We start from the raw sequence: 21,744 nt of genomic DNA, 5'->3' as shown, positions 1-21,744 counted from the left end.
TGTGTGTTTTCTTCTACTCGAAGCTAAGTGAGGATATTTTTTGCTAATTTTAGTAGTAAAGTGAGGACTTTAATGTAAAGGGAGGACCTTTTTTTGGTCCTCATATTTTTTTCTGGGCTAGGGGTGAGGTTTAGCACTAAGGTGATTGGTTTAGGTTAGGGTTAGGTATATACTGGTAAAGGTTAGGCCATAGAAAGGCTTGAAAATTAGGGTTAGGGTGTGTGTGTGTGTGTGTGTGTGTGTGTGTGTGTGTGCGTGCGTGCGTGCGTGCGTGCGTGCGTGTGTGTGCGTGTGCATGGTTAATGCGAGGGAATGAAACCTCACTATCTCACTCATTCATAGAGAGAAAGAGAAGAAAACAAATGCAATGTGGAGAGGTGTAGAAGGATCAAGGTGTTTTAACCTCATCTCGATTTTCTCAAATTAGAATCTTTTTTTTAGGAGAAACAGCAGTGACATATATATATATCGAAAAATTGACAGTAATAAATCAAATGGTCGTGAAAGAGACATTTAATCATGGAACAAGTCAAGTCTGACAGCATTAAAAAAAGTATGAAGCGAAAATAACATCAGAAAGTAGATAGTGTCATATAGAAAAATCCTCAAAAATTAGAAGTGATGCAAGATCTCATCGTGCATGTAAACAGGGTGCATTAATCAGAGGAAGATAATACTTTCATATATTATCTAAATAGCTGAACAGCAAAGATAGGGTTTGGTGAGTTTATATGAGAAAGAAAGGGAGTGAGTTATGGAATCAACAGTAGACTCTACCTTTTTTTTTCAGTATTCTCATTGTATTTTTAAAATAGGGTCATTAAGGTGCCCCATCACAACCTGATTGTGTTACTGCTAATTGTCCACAAAAATGTGCCTTCTTTCCACTTTTTCTTATTTCTTTATCTTCAGGATCACAAAAAACAATAAGGAAATATTTTTGAAGAGTCATCAAATTAATAAAATTATAATTTTTAAGCACCTGGTCTATAGCATAAATAAGGGAAACCATGGAAAACAATCACCAGATGGACTGGTGATTATTTTCTTCTTCTGTTTTGCCGTCACTCTAATATTGGTGTCAGCTGGAGATACAAATACATTTAGCACCTTAAGTCCAAGTGAGGAGATTTAAAGCACGCTCTTGTATGCCAGTTGTTTGTTATCACATTTTAATAAAGGAACGTTGAACTTAAAAAGACTGAAAAACAGCTGGACTCATTCAAAGTGCTTTGTACCTGTATTCTTTGAAATGGCTTTTAACTGGAAACTGTTTAAATAGCAAAGGAAACTCAAAGTAATCCTTCTACCTTTTTGGGACTTTGTGATCTGAGGTGCTAAAATAGTATGTTTGGCTACAGTGGTAGCAGGTCATCTTTACAAGTTCTTAAATCTAACTTTAATTTTGCCCACTTGAACAAAAAATTGTGAGAAAAACAAATGAGTTACGTAATGAAAATATCAAAGCAAACTAATAGTTTTAATTAGTGCTTGTACACAGGGTTCTGTATCATTCAGTGGACACTTAGAGTTAATGTTGTGTTTTCAGAAGATATTTTGATAAGAATAAACCATGTGTTATTAGTAGGAATGTTGGCCAACCCTGACAAACTAGGACCCACATTTCATCCTATATCAGGTGCTGTTAAACACTCTTTTTAATCCGAATCAGGTTGAGTGTAGATACAAAGAATTGATTTGAATGGATGCAGGTTCTTTGCTATATATTTAGTCACTGTCTTTATCGTCATCGTTGTCGTGCAAGGCATCATGGCTGTCTTCTTCCTCATCCTCATCAGCCTCTTCTTCATCCCCACCGCCATTCACCATCTCCATCTCAACGTCCACCTCAGCGTTGTCTACTTCCACATCCTCTCCTTCTATCGCCTCCACTTCCCTTGACACCTCCACCATTTCGGTTCCCTGGAGCACCTCAACTTCACCCTCACGGATCTTCTTCACATGGAAAGTGAATGGGGGCACCTTGTAGACGGCGGTTTTAGACCGGGCATAAACAACATGGTCTGGTGTAAAGGACTTCTTGACTTTGTCACCAGATGTTTTGATCTTCTGTTTTCTCTCTGGGTTCACACTCATCCGTGTTCCAAGTTTTCCCATCTTCTTTTCAATGTTGTGACGTGTCTTCTCCAGATTCTCCTTGGTTTTCTGCTTTGTTTTCTCAATGTTTTCCTTGGTTCTTTGTCTGGTCTTCTCCAGGTTATCCTTTGTCTTTTGCTTTGTCTTTTCAATGTTGTCCTTGGTTTTTTGTCTGGTCTTCTCCAGGTTCTCTTTGGTCTTTGCTCTGGTCTTATCCATCTTCTCCCTGGAGAAGACAGTCTTCAGGTTTTGCACCCGTTGCAGGCTGCTGCGCTTGATGCGTTCGGCACGGGTTTCCTCAATGGCCTCTTCAATTTCCACCCCCTCTTCATCTGAGGAAAGATCTACATGAGGCTTGTCCTCCTTGTCACCTTCTACTCCTGCTTCTCCAGGTTCCTCCACAGCTTCTTTGAGCTCTAACAGACTTCCTCCTCTGCTTCCTGACACAGACTCTGAAACTTTCAAGGACTTGGAGATGCTGAGTTTTGAGGGGACTTTCACTTCGTCCTGTGGAGAAAGGAACAGAAAGAGTTTGATGCTTGATGGACAAACATGTGCCTGCATACAGTAACATTGTAGTCATGTCAACAAGAGCAAAATGAAACATTCAGAATTCAATGAAAAGCTTTGAACTTTTTGTGTTTCCATCAGTGTTTAGTTTCCACTTCCATCAGTTTTCTGGCTCAATTCAAGATTCACTGTAAAAAATGGTAGACTTCACAGAAACATCAGTCAGAAGATCCTCTTTGTGCTTTGATTAAATTCCAACACTGAACCCTCTTAAAGTGAGCCACCCATGCAGGTTTCTGTCACTCCTGGACTCTGGCTCAATCCTTCCAAAACATACATTTTTCTCCCATTAAGCCATTCTCTTGTTGATGTGGACATACAATGATGCAGGAAAGTTAAATAATGACTTGGTACTTAAAACTGTTTTTGATTTATCCACCTGCACTAGAAGTCCATTCATCTGAAGAACAGTAATCCTAGAACGTAACACTGTCCCCACCATACTTCACTCTGGGTGTGGTACTTTTTTGGTAATGTTGATAAAGCTGATAGCTAGAGTGGCTTGGGCTATCCTGATCTATCTATGCGGTTATGTTGCTATAGGCTTAAGGGCCTTTCAGACAGGAAGCGATTTGCGCTGCGCTGGCCGCGGGGTTCAGCGCAGCGCATTTGCGGTTTCTATGGCAACGCGTGCATTCGTCACGGCGCGCGGCGCGCGAAGCGGTGCGCTGCGCTGTGCTTGCGCTTTGCTCGACGCAGCGATAAACCGCCCTGGCGCGGCGCAAGCCATTGAAAAGAATGGGTTTCACAGCGCAGCAGTGCGGTCGTCGCAGCCTGTCTGAAAGGCCCATCAGGGTTCTGGAGGACACTTTTCTTCACACTGCTACATTCTCCTACTACTCTCCAATTTTGCAGTATTTTCTGTTATTTCTGCTTAAAATTGTATGTTTTTGCTCTGTTTTTTTCTCTTCATAGTAGCTAAATCTGACCTGCTGCTCTGTTGAGCTGTGCCACTGTCCTGGGGCAGGTCATGGACTGAGCTACTGCTGCCAACAACTACATGTTCTCATTCTATCGCTGATACAGTCCTGTCTTTGCCAAACTCCTGTCTTTGTCTTTGAGTGTCTTTGAGTGTTTAACCCTGTTTCTTTCTTAGACATAGCTACAGGGTGAGCTTTTACTGTGACTAATTTTATGTGCTCTCTTACATCCTATAGGTCTGGAAAGTGGCTCAGAGCTTATCTGCTTAGCTGTGTTTCTTTCTTAGATTAAGCCATTAAAAGAGCTAAGGTAATATGGCCATTATTTTTTGCTTTATTCTCATGTAAAGTAGTCCTGGATCAGTGCTTCTGTGTTCCTTTTTTATGCCCACTCTGTCTTCTCAAACCCCCAGTCTGTTGTGGCAGATGACTGATGACCGCATTGTTTTATAACTTGGATCAGTTGGAATGCATTGGAATCTTTCTGTTTGATTGGCTGACTTTCTTTTTCAACATATAAAGTTAATTTAGATGACATGTGCTGTCAAATGGTGCTTTATATTGATATATATGTATTTTAAGGCAACTCCTCAAGCACTCTGCTTCCTTGTGTGGCATGGAAAAATATATCAGGAAGAGAATTTGGGACCTCCACATGTCTGGTTCATCCTTGGGTTCAATTTCCAGATGCCTGAATGTTCCATGTGCATATGTTCTAATAATTATATGCAAGTATGAAAATAGGAATGTCCAGTTATAATTCTTTTAACAAAGGTTCTGGTGTTCCAGACATGAATGTGTTCTGGTCTGAGATGTGTCACTCAACACCAGAACAAAAATAAAGATATTGTGAAGCTTCTGGTAGAAGACTGCATAGATAATTACCAGGTAGAGCTGACAAGGTGTGTGTGAACCAGCCTGCCTATGAATAAATATTTGTCAGACACAGGAAAAAAAAGGCTTCACGTCAGACACAGAAAAAAGGTTCAAAATATTTTTACATACGTTTAAATATTTGGGTTTATCTGTGCAGTGCTTGACTCCCATTGCAAGATGAGCAAACTGCTCTGCTCCATATTGCCTTCTTCGTCACATAAAATGAATACTCTAATTAATGAGATACTGGGAAGGAGATGAACACGACAAATTTTACACCTGAACGACTGCTTGTCTGCATATACAACTTGTTATTCCCAATGTCTTTTCCTCTAACCTTACCCTGCCTCTCTTTCCAAACAGGAACACAGTTTGGCCAGAACAAAGGAGTCCCAGAGTGTGTGAGGGGGCTGGGGTAAGGTGTGGAAAACTGACATGTTTTTCTGCTGTCATTCCTCAGAGTCTTGGAAAACCATCTGTCCAACAGGAAGATGATAGCATCAAAGTGTTAGCTGGAAGGTATGGGAATAAGAGCCGAGGGTGGGGACATGTCCATTGTGTTCACTTGGAGGATGATGATGGTTATTTTGTAGAGGTATTGTACCACAGTATCTTGGGTAAACTTGACCTTGGAGGAGGGCCTAAGGCTTTCCTGAGCAGCTGCGTTAATAGGCAGGGAGGAAAGGAAAATCTGCCTCACTCAGAATCATTACGTCCTCCGCAGCTGAAATATACAAGATGCTTTGAGTTATTTCACAATTCTGTGTTTGATATACATAATTCTACATACATGAGTCATGATGTGTCTATAATGTGGAAAGCCATTGACATATATATATATATATATATATATATATATATATATATATATATATATATATAAAGCCAGAGTCAGATTAACAATTAACGCTGAGTCTGTTTAACCAAAGTATAGTTCCATAAATCTCACAAGACAAGCTTCACTAAGATGTCCCCTGGTGACACACCATAGAGTTAGTATTCTTTATTGTCTAAACTATTATTAGTATCATTTAGGTCACAAAAGGCTACCAGAACTGACTGAGTGCTATTTAATTATTTGCACACAGAGCATTTACACACTTGGTTTATTGCCAGTTCAAATATTCTTACAGTTCAGCAAGGTGTTGCTCAGGGACACATTTTATCATTAACAATTTTAAGTAGAGAGACTAAAAGGAATCAATAAATCATTAGAGATTTTTATTTATTTTTAGCAATGTTTTAATATTAGCTGCTCCTCCTAGCTCCACTCATTTGTAAAGCTTAAGACCAGTTTGACACTTTGGAAAGGTGGCGGTCACTGGATAATGTGTTTGTATGGAATTACTTTAACAGCAGAGGAAATTCTAGGCTGCACGCTTTTCCTCATCCACGGTACATGGAAAGAGTTGTGGGAAGTTTAGGCATTCACCTCAGTGTTTTCACTTCCTGACCCTCCTCATTTAATGGGACATTGTTCTCGATGAGGCAGCGACCCCAAAGACAGGAAGGTACAGTCAGAAGCATGGAAAATAGATGAAGGAGGTACGTCATTATTCTAAGCCTGCCTGTGTGTGTGTGTGTGTGTGTGTGTGTGTGTGTGTGTGTGTGTGTGTGTGTTATTAGGATGAAACCTTGGGAGAGGGAGAAAAAGAGGTGTTTGGAGCATCAGGACCCGGTTTCTCATTGTTTGTTTCCCTCTCAACACGTCATTGAACAATCTAGCACTCAGGAAGAGTTTCTGCATCACAGCACAAACACTGGGTTATGTCTTTTAATTAATATAAAAAAAACTTATCTCCTCAAAGTCTTGTATGCTTGGAGGAAACACAAATGCTGCATGATCCGTTGTTTTCCAACTCAGGTTTATGATTGCGAATGAAAACAAAACATGTTTGTATGGATATATTTGAACTTAAAAGACATTCTTACATGACATCCCACATTTGCTTCAAGATAAATGTAACTCTAGGGGCTATGACTTTGGACACACAAAAATAGCATTTTAAACATCATTTTGTGTTTGGATTCAGAAAAAAAGCAAAAGGTCATTTTTTATATCACATATTTGGAACCAGGAATGTGTGAGTCTAAAGTCTACAATGTGGATTGGGATGTTTTTTTTAAAAAATATCAAAACCATTTGGTAATAAATTCCTCCATCTATGTCCCTTGACACAAAAAAATGCAATGCATATTTTTCAAATGTTTTTTTTTACAAGCCATTACTAAAGTGGAGTCCACATAACAAATATGCAGTTTTCTTAAAAAAAAAAAAAAAAAAAAAAAAAAAAATCCATTCATTATATATCACTTTGGGATAGGTGGTTATTATTTGAGCTTTAGAGTGTTAAATATAGAATTCCAATATGTAACGAATGGGTACATTTATAGTTCATGTAAAAATAGTAAAAAAATAAAATAAAACCATGAAACATATATTATAAAGTTTTATATTCTGCTTATTTTTCACCCATTCTACAATCCATGATTGGCAGCTCAGTGCAGATCTTTAGCAATTTCTGCTTAGGATAAGAGTTGACCTGCATCATAAAATTGAAAGTACATCATGAGTCTTTGTGTGAATAGGTCTAGAGAAAAGCTTGTAAAATAGCTTCATATAGCCCATATAAAGACTTCACATAATATTTGGTGTGGATGTATGTGGCTGGAAATGTATGCAGCAAGGTGGTGATCAACAATTCCTCCTGCAGTGCAGGCTAATGCTGTAGCAGGTCTCAGTCCCTTAAAACACACCAGGTTACAAACTGGCATTCAAGATGGTGACCAGGTGCTGAAAGACTGAGCTTGGTTCATCCATGGAAAGCTGCAGAGCTAATGACCAAAAAGCAAGGTGTGTTCAAGTTTCTTTATGTTTTGACTTGTATTTACTCCACATTAATGCTGTTCAAAGTGTGTCCATGGGCCTCGTCACTGCTAGGCAGGCAGCAGGAGCTGCTGTTTGTGTGTCAGAGTTTGGGATAATACGCACAACACAGGAGCTTCTCACACTGCAGCCACTCACCAGGCAGGCTAGAGTCAGAGAGAGAGAGGAATCCTGCGGTAACACACCCAGCTCTGTTTCTGGTTTCCTTTAAACTCAAACCACCAAAACTCCCCCGCTGCTATGGAAAGCCAGATGTGTGTGTGTATTTTCATTTGACATTCCATTACACACATGCACCGGGGAGGATTTTCCAGCAAATCCCGGAAAATGGGGAATCCTTTGGACGTCTTTGCTGATGTAGGAAGAAACTTGGAGCAAAGTTGCTGAAAACATTCTTTACTTCTGGAATTCTAAAATGCAAATCAGTTTACAAATTCATTTCATAACTTGGCTGTTGTATGAATTTTTCAATCATTTTAACTAGCATGCAAATTCAGATTTTTCTTTTGAATTTTTCTGAGCCATCATGTTCTTCATGACCATGAATACAGCCCACCGTTCACGAAAGGGCTTTGAGAAAAGCAAATAAGGAAAACAAGTTGAAGTTCAGGTGCAAGAGTTAAGGTATAATGCTTGATGGTCCTTTTCTTTGATATTCATCTTCCATTCAGTCATCATGCTCTGTACCGCACATCTAGCTGAAATATGTTGACCATTTAGGCCAACAAAGGGTGTGCAAGCAGGACGTCCTGAACTGTACAGTGATTTTGGTGCTCAGGGTTTGGCAGCATGTGATCTCCACATTGGCCAAATGATACGGTGTGCTTTTGACCAAATAGCTGCTGGGATACACTTCATAACCCTTTGGATCCTGACCCACATTAACTGGATGGATGGACGATCACCATCTCTCTGTATAGAGAGCACAATCGCCTTCGCATGGAGTGATGATGATGAGATAATAGCGAGAATCAGTGTCAAAGTAGCCAAATTAAACAGTGGTGGAAGGTGAATCAACTGATTAACCTTCCACCACTGTAACTTTATCTTATCCTGTAATCTAACTTTCAAGCTGTATGCAAACGAAATTTCGGTCTGTATGCACTCTGTGCATACAAAATGACAATAAAGTTGTCTAAGTCTAAAAAGTCTCTGAAACTGCACTGATGTTAACATCTAATGTAGTATAACTTGTAGAATGGCAACTTTTACCAACTTTATGCTGAACATTAAACCTGTTTCAATGGCTTTTGGATCTGCATCTGTTTTTATCAGCAATAAATCTCTTACCTGTTGGAGAACAACATTATCACTGAGCCTGTTAAAAATGTAAGTACATCCCTGGAGCGGTGGCAGCTAACAAGCTGGTCCAGATGTCTGCAACCTTTACCATCCAAAGAGCCTCGTTTGCTCAGTCCAGCTACATAAAACTCATTTAGAAAAAAGTCTACTTATAATTATGATAAAGATAAAGGATAAAGGAAATTTGTTGTTATTTTTAAAGAAACACCATTTGAATTTTATTTTGTAAAGATGGATACGTTTTCCTTAATATGATGCTGGTGTTTGTGGGAATTGATGTAAAAAGAAAAGGCACATAGTTTACAGAGTAACTTAAAAGAAAAATAGATTACTGATTCTTTTATTGTCTTTTTGATGTGAAAATTCAATGAAATAAAAACAACAGAAAAACTACCAAGACCCGCATTAGTTATTATAGCCATATCTAAAAACATTAGTTATTTCTTTAGCATTTTTAACTTAGGTTATTAAGAACTATTGTGAAAGGTCCAAAGAGCCAATTGTAGCTGCTGCCCACAGGTTGCAGACCCCTGGGCTATCTAGACTGTTCAAGTCCGCCTGCTCAGCTGATCGTGATTTTAAAACAACTACAAAAACTTACAAAGTACACAGATGGACAGCATTTGATGCTGCTGCACAACAATCAGTCTGACCCAAAATCCAAAGGTTCAACCCATTCTTAACGAGTCAGCTGATCTGCTGGGTCGGCCTGCAGCTTTGATCAAAATTACCCCACTTGACTAGAGGTTGGCTTCTACCACTGCAAAGACTCATTTACTGTTCAACAAGCTCACTGTGGTGTGACTGCTTTCTACTGTAAGTAACTATTACCGATCATAACTTCACGCAACCACACTTCAACAATCCACAGTAACCATTTAAAAGAGTCCAAACGTCTACTTGTGAACTGAGCAGTATTTTGCAACAGAAAAAATTTAAGTTTTTCAAAATCTTTGACATTGAGTTGAAAATTATGTTGAAAACTTAATTAACTATTACTACTAGAAAATAAATGATGTTCAATTAGAGCCAAAGTGATGTGCGTGCACTCAGACTCACTTGTTTGGGAGTCAGATATTTAGGATAGTGGTTCACTAAGCAGACTCCAGCTGGAGGTTATTGAGTGTATTTCCCTTGTGTGGCATGAGAAACAGTGTGATGGTCATGGACAAAGTAAGACTTAGGAGAAATTACTCCCTAATCATCTCTTCTTTCCATTGGTCCCCTTTAATCAGAGACATGGGGCAGAGAGGGAGAGGGAGAGATTACTATATAAAGTGATGGCATGCTGCAAGTCCCTAAGGGAAGAAAGAAATAATGAGTCACCAGGCCCAAGTTGAACACAGGCTTGCTACAATAATTTTCTTTTTGACTTTCTCTGGATCAACTTGTTGTAGAAGTATACAAATGAGTTTAAACATCTCCTATTCTGATGTCCTCATGAGGCTTGAAACCACTTTCTTCTTCTTTCTTCATAAATGTGAGAACTTTATCAGCTTTTGTGAGGCAGCAAAAAAATGAGATCAAAGTGTGCCAAGACAGCAGAAATGTGTGAGCCAGCTCCATGGTTTTCAGACTAACTGCAAAAACAGCACATAGCTCTCGCTGCAAGACACAGCTTGCCATTGTTAGTAATCACATGGTCCAGTTTTAATGGCACACCTCATTTTCTTGGTATTCTGACCATGTCCTTTCTTACAAAAGCACATCAGTAGATCAAATGTAATCACAAAGAGCCACACAGTAACACACGGAAATATTTTCTCATGTGACTAGCAACAGCAAAATTGATAACATGGATACAATGAGTGTAGCTTTCCATTGAATCTAAGGGAAGTGAAACATGACTCAAGATTAACATAAACACTCATTAAATTTTAAACAACCTTTCCCTGGATTTAACAAGAAGGAAATATGTCAACAACAGGGAGAGAAACCAAAGTTTGGCCACATGGCAGCAGGCCTTCCTGCCATCTTTCCTCTTTGTACCTCTAGGGGTCTATTTACAGGTCTCCATGGCTGACTGACAGAGATTTAAGCAGCAACTTAAAGGATGACAATGGCCATTTCCATGGCAACCCTTTGTTTTCTGTTTTTTAGTAACAATCGAGACTGATGTTAAGAGATTTACTATGAAGACTGGAAAAACATAGTTCTTCCCCCTCCTGTTGGCTTCCATCCTGCACATTAGTGTTTCCTTTGCTTGTAGATAACAGCCTTCTTTTATAATTTTCTTTTAAAGACCTGCTAAAATTTCAAGGTTGTCAGTAGAACAACACCGGGTTGTTTAAACTTAACTTCCTGTCTGTGTGGAAGTGAAAGAAATGGAAAAACTGGGGCACAGAGAGACACACTCACCAAAACCCCAATCACAACAAGTTGCACATTAATTTTGAAGTTATTAAATGTAATAAAATTCACCTACCATCTAATCAGTGTTTACTGTTTAATACTATCTGCAGTTGTTTTCAGCAAAGCCACAGAGTAATCACCCAATCCCAGAACGGCTGTCCATTTACGTAAAGATTGTCAACCGTTACCACCGCATATGTTCCCTCCAAGATCAGCTTCTTCCTCACTGGAAGAAGAGCGTGTCGGTGGTAAGGGACGTCCTTTGGGAGGTGATCATTCAACCTGTGGTTTGTACCACGCAGCCCTCCCATATCTTTTGTCTTGTTCCTCCTGTTTGAAATGTTCAAATGTTGCTACAGTGGTTCCCAGCCAGCAGTTGTCCTGCTGCTTCGGTCCCAAACCATGAACCCTGTGGAATATGAACATCTATGTGGTGTCACTCAAGATTTTCAGCTGTGGCTGAATTTGAGAGACAGAGCAGAGTAAGAAAAGGAACAAAATTATGACAAATACCTGCTCTTCGGACTGAAAGGGAGAGATTGGTTAGAGTTTTTACAGGCCTGCAGCTCCCACAGATAATGATTTTTTTTAACCTGCTTTTGTGAATACGTAATGTATTGATTACTTTAAGGATGGAAGGACGTTTTTTACTCGATATAACAAAAGGTGTTTCTGAACAGGATTACCAAATATAGCTTTAATGTTATACATTTTAATTTGTCTGTATAACTTTTCACTTAAAAATAGTCTTCATTTGCATCAACCACCTGTACTGGTGGGCCAACTCTCATCATGTAAATGAAAAACAACTCTTTTGTACTTTCAGTTACCTTTCTGCCAGGTGGCAGAGACCTAAGCTGCAGCGTCTCTACACCTCTTTGCTCCTACTCCTGTCCATAAACAACAACTAAAATATGGGAAAGTAAAAACCCCTCAGTGTAAACTGATAATTTTAACTGTTGGAGACTTCAGTTTATACCCTTATATTGACACTAAGCTAAAGGCAGAATAGTCAAGTTTAAAGTATAGGGAGACGCAAAGGCCTAAATTACTAATATAAAACCTCACAAACCTCAACTTTATCTCTGCTGCCTGCATACAAAGAAACTCAGCAGACACTGAGAAGAAATGCTGCGGCTCTTTCTCTGTGAAATATCTGGTTTCTCCTTAAAACACAAATGTTTCAGCAGAGTTTCACATCATAAATACTGCTGTTTCTCTCCTAATACCTAAAAGGAACCATCTGATGGCAACCAAACTCTTAAGATGGACAAAATATATTTTGCATTCAGTTTTTCTCAGTAAATGTTTGTTTTGGCAAATAACAAATCTGTCTTTGTTCAAGAAGAGATTCAACCCCAACTGGACTCACATGATGGAGAGAATCATATAACCAAACATCCACATGACTCACCAATGTCTGACTCATGTGGAAAAAGCAAAAGCATAGTAACAAAACAATCTGAAGGAAAAGACAAAAAGCTGCAAAATAACATCACACCATCTCATCTTTTTCCTCACAGGGAATATGTGTGAATTAATTTTAAATACAGAACATAAATTACCGACGTCTTCTGTTTTTGAAAGACTGTTTTTGTTTTTAAATACAAAAGTGCTGTGAACTGCCCGATCTGTTTAGAAACCATTCAAAAGGCTTGTCTATAAATATAATTGCTGGAATGAATGGTTGGGCTGAGGCTTTTGAAATGGAAGCTCAGCAGCTGGTTGTTACAGAACCAGCAGATAGCCAAGGTCTGCTGGTTCCAGTGTGGAGTCACAGAGGGCAGCCCCCAGTAGAGCCTGCAGAGACGGGACCTCAGGCCAGCTGAGTGAGTCATGTAGGAAGCATAGTCCTAGATCCCAGACCGCGGGTCACACACCCATCCACGTTTCTAACTGACTGTCCCCACCCAGAGAAACACCTGCAGAGAAACTGACTCTGCTACTTTGAAGCACCATAGTCAAACTGTGGTATTGAAAAGACACAACCATATTTAAATGCATTTCTGGAGCCAGAATGGCAGCACTGTGCAGGAGGAATCCCGGAGCATCCCCCAACCTACTGGGCAAGCATCAGCAATCTGCACTGGCCAAGACTCAGAAAGACCAACGGGCGCACTGCGCAATCCTGGCTATCCACTCAGTCAGCTACAGGGAGGTAATAGGAGCGGGACCCTCAGATGCCAGGCTCAGTTTCTGGAGTCCACAGAAGGCACATTTTGCATTATCTACTGCTATTTTTCTCTTTATAGTAGCAACATCTGGCCTGGCTTTCTGTGCAGCTGTGCCACTGTCCTGGAGGGGGGCATTCACTGCGCAACTGTGCCTAACTTCATATTCTCCTTCCATAGATGATACACTATGGAATGTCTTTCAGTGGTTAGCCACGTCTCACTCCTAGATAAAGCTGGTGGCTGAGCTTTAACTGCAAATAAATGGAAGTTCTCTTTCATTTCTAGACTTAAAAACTAACCCAGAGCTTACCTGCTTAGCTGCATTTATTTTGTAGATGATGCCACTAAAGACATTACTGCTACCATTAACCTTTTACTTTGATTTCAAATAGAAAGTACTCCTGGATCAGTGCTTCTATGTTTTTCTTTTGTGTGTCCCTGCTCTGTCTACTAAAACCCCCAGTCAGTCATTGCCGATGGCTGCTCATACTTAGCCTGGTTCTGGTTCTGCTTGGGGTTTCTTCCTGTTAAAGGGGAGATTGCTGCAAAATCAACGACTCCATGCCAGCGACTGTCTTGTGTGGCTCCACGCTCATCCAGGAAGAATGAATGCTGCATGTCACTGACTCGATGCAAACGGCTGGGTTTTCTAAGATAGAAAACTTTTTGACCAAGTTTCACTAATAAACTGATCCTGACTGCATTGCTTGATAACTATGATCAAATTGGAATGAATATACTTGACTTGGAGTCTATCTGCATGATTCAACTGAGTCCCTTTTTTGTAAAGGGACTTGAGATGACATTTGTTGTTAATTGGTACCATATAAATAAACTAAATAGTGTAATATTTACATTTTCTCATGCCATGTTTGTGCTTTGGTGGCATCACATCTGGGTTTTGAAGAACATGTTGACTGTGCATACAGACAGGAACAATGCAATTAACATTCAGAGACACACAAAGCAGATAATGGCAGGTTATAAGCAGAGAGAAGAGAAACAACGACTGTTTTTTAAGAAATGCATTGATGAAAGATCTGTTAAATCACCATTTGGACCAGTTCTTTGAGGGACCACAAACGCACAAAGCTGCTTTATACCCTGGTGAGAAAGCACTTTATCCTTTGGTATCTATCCCTACAGGCAAGCAAACACCAACCCTAGCATTGCTTACTCAAGTTATTCTGTGACTTTACATGTGCATGCAAAGAACAGCATTTACGCAATTTCCTTAACAACACACCAGTTGTTCTGATTGTGATTGGCCTCTCCTTGTTGTTTGGGTAATGTGCCACACTAAACCACATCAGAGAATATTCCCTCACCATTCTGCTAAAACATGACCATTTCATCAAACATAGCTCACTAACTAGAGGTGCAACGGAATGTCCCTAAAACCGATTTTAAAATGCAGTCCATATTTTAGAAGTGGTAGTTTGGGATATTGTGCTTCACTGGAACAGAGTTTCCAGAGGATGTTCTCATCATTTCTGTCTAGGAAGTTCTTTCACTGGGTATTTATTCTGATCTGAAACAAGTTATACCTCACAGAGTGCCATAAAGAAGTGGGGACCCTTTCAAACATAATCAGGTAGAAACTGTATGCATCAAATGACATCACCTCTTGTCAAACAAGCTAATTGCAAACCAGTGATCTAGTCAATGGACAGATCAGTACACTGGATCTCCCAAATTTAGCAGGAACACAATTTAAAGGTCCGTTCCTTCTCACAATCAAACAAGAATGCAATGGTTGCTATTTTTAGATTGTTCTCCCTCTCTCTCTCTGCCTCTTCTGTCTTCTTCCCCTCATGTTCTGGTTTCTCCTCCATGTTTCTCTTCTATTCCCTCTTTATTTTGACAACCCATTTTCAGTGAGGATTATTTGAAGATGCTTAACGTTAACCCAAGCTCTGCCTGGATAGACACATAATAACTCCCTCTCAGCTGAAACAATGGCTCTTACAATCCTCCACATGAAATGAGGGAGGAACATTTCTGGCTTAAATGCCCATATATGGGCCTGAACAGACCCGTTTACACTGGTTAGGCCTTGATGAATTTAAATGCAAAGCAGCCTTTTTGCTCGAAGGGTGAAATGGTAAAATGTGCTTTACAGTTCTGCAAAAGAACAGATCCAGACCCTGATCTTTCAGTTTATAAATGTGTGTAGATGGCAGAAGAGGCGGTGTTTTTTCTTTGTTCTCTTGCACATATCATATCCATGTCAGCTATCACTCAGACAGTGGCTAACTCAGCTTACCCATACACAGTCCTTTCTCAGCTGTAACACATCAAGTGCTGTGTTCACACCTAGTTTTACTGCTTATCAGTGATGGTCTGATCACAAGTGGACAGCTCTATAGACATCTGTTCACACCTGGCAGAAAAATGTATCTCCACACACATCCATTACTGACCTGATTATTGTTGCCAACACAAAGTCTTTATCATGCTGACTGAGATGAGAAGGACGAATTGGACATAAGCATCGGTTTTAGAGCACAATGCATGCATGAAATAGGAAAACATGCAAACTTGACCGGTCTGACAAGAAACATTTACAAGTAGTTTTTCACAAAGTACAGCCCAGTCTTTGGGAGGCTAGTCACCTCAAACATGAGATCCAAGTCCAAGTCAAGTCTCAAATTTAGCAGGACTAGTCCAAGTCAGCTCTAAAAAGATAAGTCTGACTTAAGTCTCAAGTCTTTCAGGGGCAAGTCCATATCTTGTCTTAAGTCTTTGAAATACACCTTAGCTAATCAAATTCATGCCATCAAGTATGCCTACAGCCTTGCGATGCTCTACGTTGGGAATTAAAACCTGTACAGTGTGACTTTGTGCCTAATTTGCACATGAGCATACAATTATCCCTTAATCAACACTGTTGACAAATATTTAAAGATGTTTTAAAGTTTTAATGTTTTTACGTTTAATTTCCCATGTTCATTCAAATTTGTTATAAGTTACATTACACTGCTTTTAATAAAGTGCTAAAGTATTAGAAATATAAATGTGCATCTATCTCCAAAGAAAAATGAATTCAAAGAGATTAACAGCTGTTGCTTTTCATTTCTGTCCTTGTAGCACTGTGGTTAATCCCTGTGGCATCTTGGTCACTCCTTCACTATGTAGTACACACTGTGAAGGGTTTTTAGGGCTTTCTTCTCCTCCATCTAAGTCAGATGAGTCTTAAGAATATTAGGAAGCCATGATCTAAGTCCAAGATAGTTGTTATCAAGGCTAAACAGTAAACGGAAGAAATCACAACATAGTGCAGTCTATAGATTGCACACTGGTCTGTTTTCCTTCTTGATTACATAAGATATAGAATGTTAATTACCCACATATTTCTTTAAAAGAAAATAACTGAATTGCAGTTTAATAACCAGACAAGTCAGTATATTTTAATAGAGTTTAAAAGGTTAAATTGAAGGGGAGTAAAACGGGAAAAGGTAAGGTCACAGTTTGCTGTAAACGCCACTTGTGAGTGCATGTTTTTTGAATAGGGAGGACTTGATTCTGGAACTTTATACTGGTTAGAAAGAAGTTAAAACAGAGAGGTGGACATTCCTCTGGTATGAGTCAGCTGTTTAAATGTGGTCTCTGCTCTTCATCATTACACACCCATCCACTCCCTTTGCAGGATTGGACAACACCTCTTCTTTTTTACTTTACCTTTTGCTCCTCTTCTCCTTTCCATCAGTTATTTAAATCTATACCACACTATAGTAGTGAAGAGTCAGAAGGCCTGTTGAGTTGTTTTACAGAATCCTCTTATAAATGTTTGACAAACCAGCAGAATATGGCAATGGTGATATGCCAGTCTAAACCACTGTAACACTGTACAGTAGCAGTAAATCAGAAGGCAACCTGGGATTAAGTATCTGGCCCTGGAGCACATCAACATGTGGAAATAAGTAACAGGTTTAAATGGACAACTTTATATTATTAAGGTGACTGCTGTTTACACTGAGCCAAAACTGCATCCATCCATCCATCCATCCATCCATCCATCCATCCATCCATCCATCCATCCATCCATCCATCCATCCATCCATCCATCCATCCATCCATCCATCCATCCACTTTACAGAGTCAATTCAATCAAATCATCCAGACAAATTGGTTAAAAGTTTTCTATCTGAGTAAATTCAGCAGATTGCCTCGATTCATTGACTTGCAGCCTTCACACCTCCTGGATGAGTATGTAGCCACAGTGAACAGTCACTGCAAATGTTGCAGCAATTCCTCAAAACGAGCATGCATGTAGCGACAGTGGAGAGGAAAACTCCCCTAAACCAGGAAGAAACCTCCAGCAGAACCAGACTCTGTGTAGACGGCTATCTGCCACAACAGACTGGGGGTTGGAGCGGACAGAGCAAACACACAAAAAGGAATATAGAAGCACTGGAGTACTTTACTCAGAGTATTTTCTATGTGAGACAAATAGGTTGGCTGCAATAGTAACTCCTGAGCTGGCTTCACATAGGAGAGAAACACAGCTAAGCAGATAAGCCCCGAGCCAACATTCAAGTTTAGAAGATAAAAGACAACAAGACTTGAAAACTGGCTCAGACTTCTCTCACATAGAAAGCACTCCTGGATCAGTGCTTCTGTGTTTTTGTGTGTATGCTGTTTTTCCAATCCTCAGTTGATCATGGCAGATGGTTGTTTACACTGAGCCTGGTTCTGGATCTGCTGGAGGTTTCTTTGTGTTGAAGGGGAGTTTTCCTCTCCACTGTCACTACATGCATGCTCTATATGAGGGATTGCTGCAATATCTCGACCCCATGTCAGCAACTGTCCACTGTGGCTCCACGCTCATCCAAGAGGAGTGAATGCTGCAAGTCAATGTCTCGATGCAATCTGCTGAGTTTCCTCAGACAGAAACTTTTATCCAGTCTGTCTGCATCATTTGATTGAATAAAGTGCCTTGAGATGACATGTGTTGTGAATTGATGCTCCATGAACATAAAATGAATTCAGTTAAATAGAAAACTGGTTTACTAATCAATTTGTGATGCCAGATCTCTTGATGTAATGGTAGAGAAAACAAGTCCATCAATGGTTGACATATCTACAAAATCACATTCAAATCTGATCACTCCTGCTCTGTGCTTATCCCAGATGCTTAACCATTTTTGTCAGTGAGAATGTAGTTTCACTTGTCTGTTTATGAATAATAAAAAGAGTCCTAAATCATTTTTGACAATTGAGAAAACTTTGTCTGGGGATAAAAGCTTTTCTTTACAGGATGCATTTTCAAATAATCCGTCCTCACAGGAGAGCAGAATAGCAGGTAAGATTGAAAGCAGAGCGCAGAGTGTGCGTGTGTGCACATTTAATGATGATGAATTCTTTGTTTTCTGGCAACCACAAATAAGCTCTGTGTTTTCAGTTAGCGAGGGGGCCAAAAACCAGCATTTAAGGCGGGGTTTGCCTTGCCACAGAGCCTGACTCTTGCAAAATCCCCAAATGTTTCCAGTTTTCTGCTATGTGGCGTTTAAAATGGATTGCATTTGAAACTATAAAACCGACAGCGTCAGTACTTTATAAAACCCTAATGAAAAGTAGATTTATGATGTTCACAGATTGAGAAACAGTTGAGTCATTGAATTCCATTTGCTGATAAGCTCAGCCTCTGCCCTGTTCTTCTGCAGTTTGTTGTACATTCTCTCATGCTGCTATGTCAGGACGACGCAGGTAGGTTTAGAGAAACACATAGGCACACTAAAATACTGAACTCTGTCTTACTGTCAGCCTGTTACCTAACCTGAAGTTTACTGTAGCTGCTGGACTGGCTCTGAGGGAAGCAGAGCATGGGGTCGTTCCAAACCATGAGGTCTGAGTCAAGGGTGGAAACTCTGAATGTTCCCGCACCGCAGCTCAACAACATAAACCCGTTACACATGCGCGCATGCACGCCCACGCACGCGGGCACACACACACACACACACACACACACACACACACACACACACACACACACACACACACACACACACACACACACACACACACACACACACACACAAAATGAGCTCACAGTCTAAAAAAAAATCTGGGCTTCCCTTTCTAAACTGTTTGCCCTTTCCTTTAACAAAGAAAATCCAAAGCTGCTATCACATCCTTTAAGGTGAAGATTAAGTTTGTGATTTAGTTTTTAATGTTGCTGGGCATAAAGATGAAAGCCATTTTCTCTTTGGATTTAATATAAATCTTGGAGAAATGCGCTTTGTGTAAGCCTTTTGTGTTCTGTGCATTAAGAAGGGGCAGAGGTGTTCGTCTGAGGAGCCTCCCCATCACAGACACACTCTCCTTTGATATGCTGTCTGAAAAGGATTGGGCTTAAATTAGTTAGTTAACCTCCTGTAACACTGACTGGAGGCCAATATCACTGCTAAGTATACATTTTAGACTTCAAAAAAATATAACAAACCTTAGACTGGTCATTAATTCTAGAAAAAAGCTGGAAATCCCATTTTAGTGAGAAAATGGAAAATACAGTTGTTCATTATGGATTTCATTTCTGTTTCTTCTCTCTTTATAGGCTTATTTCAAACTTCGATTTTGGTGTAATACACTTGCATGTTATGTTAAATCAGCAAAGATTTTCTTCCCTGAACTAAGCTTCATTCAGATTCGTTGTGATCTGGTTAACATTGTAAAAAGCAGGAGTACCTGAAAATACCAAGGAGTAACGTGAACAGGAAAATTGTCCTGCATGGTCGTCTTTTTAAAGGCACAGAAGAATTCATGGGGCGCGCCTGTCCCACCTGGGGTCTGGTAATAGGAGAGAACCTAGGACCACTCCCTGAAAGCATCTCAGCAAAGTGAGATCATCTTCATCAGCATTGTCCCGTTGTGAACCACACCTGAATCATTTTTTTAGCCAGCCTGTTTTCTACATTGATGGCGCACACACTGGCCTCCAGTATATCAACTCCTAAACATCTTGTTCAATTCAGCAGAGTGCCACACCCATCTCTCATGTCATGCTCCTAAAAACATCCTCCGGTGTCAGAAAGCACAGGAAAAGCCTGTCTCTGCTTGTATTCAAGCATGCAAACACATTCCCACCTGGTAAACCATGACTTTAAAGTTGCGCCTCTTCAGCAGCTCTGCCTCGTTGGTTTCCAGCTTCTTTATCTGGCCCCCTTGCTTCTCCAGCGTGGCTCGGACCGTCTTGACGTTGACGCTGACCTTGCGCACCTTCTCCATCATCTTGTTGACACTGTTGGATGTAGTGCTGTGGTTTTTGCTCAGTTTGGTCAGCTCGCCCTGGATACTGGTCACGGTGCGCTCCATCTCCTGCTGTCTGGTCTCGAGGCCGCTCTGGGTCTGCTGGATCTGGTCCACTGCTCCGATGATCTTGTCAAGCAAAGACAGGACCAATACCCCGTTTACTTGCTGCTCTGATGTTTGAGCCCCATCTTTGTCTTCGTTGGTTTCTCCCTCTGTGCCCATAGCATGCAGGTCTTTCTTGGCGGCGGCAAGGGCGTTATCTTCTTCATCAGAGGGTGGCAGGTTGATGTCGTCGTCTGAGACTTCAGTCAGGGCTTGAGGCTCCAGCAGGGCACTCGAGGATTCCAGTGCATCCATAGTTGCCATCTTGATGAATTTGAGGTGGTTAAAGTTGAATTTGTAACTAAATTCTTGCCTTGTGACCAGCTTCTTCTTCTTCTTTTCTTCTTTACTTCTCCTTTTTACGAATGCACTTATTCCTCTCCAGCATGCAAACTATTTTAAGACTATTTTAAGACTTGTTCTGTCTTCTACGAGGTCGCGGAGGCAGATCAGTTTGCAAAAGAAGGCAAGCAGTGCTGGATGTCACCACATCAGAGTTGTGGCAGAAAACCCTAGCATCAAACTACAGCCTACAGGGTATTTTCTCTTTTTCCACTGGACTCCCCTTCTCCTGAAACTCCTCCTTTATCTCCTCCCTAGACTCAGCCCCTCAGTGATTTAATGACACACCTCTCTGGTCTGGCCTTGTACTGTTGACATGGTTGGAACACTTCGCAGAGCTGCTGCAGTGTGCTCGGATACAAGCTGGGGCACAGCCGAGGAGGAATGTTAGGCCACATCTGATCTCGTTTCCTCCTCTTTCTTCATACCCTGCAGAGTTTCTTCTGTGAGGGCAAGGCGGGGCTTGATTTATGATGGACCAAAGCCACCAGGGAGAAAAAAGGAAAAAGAATAGAGCTAAAAGTTAGAACAGGCAATATGGGAAAACATATTGCTTATGGTGTAAATGTTTTGATCAAATGGAGTATAGGGTGCAGTATTTGCTTATCTGCTACAACCAAGAAAATAAAGTGGATTGGTCAGGACACCTCTCAGGAACAAGGCCTGCAAGATTAAGATTTGTAAAGTGAGCCTTGATAAATATTTTAAACCAGACATTTACAAGATGAATCCCCTTTATTTCATCACAGTCTGAACCGTTCCTGTTTTATCTTAATTTGGGATTAATAACATAATACCAGAGCAAGAAAATGCTTGCTATAATCTCTCATTATAGAATGATGAAGACGCTTTTTCTGCCGCCACAGAGAGG

At 40.4% G+C, this 21,744-nt stretch overlaps 1 protein-coding gene across 1 annotated transcript; it reads right to left on the bottom strand.

The window, feature by feature from the left end:
• Window positions 1-495: 495 nt before the first annotated feature.
• On the bottom strand, window positions 496-21,079 carry LOC105935706 (caveolae-associated protein 1). Its single transcript, XM_012876255.3, has 2 exons — window positions 20,265-21,079; window positions 496-2,604 (listed from the first exon to the last, which is right to left on the bottom strand). Exons 1-2 carry the CDS (start codon window positions 20,793-20,795, stop codon window positions 1,729-1,731), a joined length of 1,407 nt encoding a protein of 468 aa, XP_012731709.2. The 5' UTR covers window positions 20,796-21,079; the 3' UTR covers window positions 496-1,728.
• Between the last annotated feature and the right edge of the window lie 665 nt (window positions 21,080-21,744).

The sequence above is a fragment of the Fundulus heteroclitus genome, chromosome 10, assembly GCF_011125445.2.
Source record: "Fundulus heteroclitus isolate FHET01 chromosome 10, MU-UCD_Fhet_4.1, whole genome shotgun sequence".
Classification (NCBI taxonomy): domain Eukaryota; kingdom Metazoa; phylum Chordata; class Actinopteri; order Cyprinodontiformes; family Fundulidae; genus Fundulus; species Fundulus heteroclitus.
Note: the sequence above shows the minus strand (reverse complement) of the source record. Positions and strands in the feature narration are given on the sequence as shown.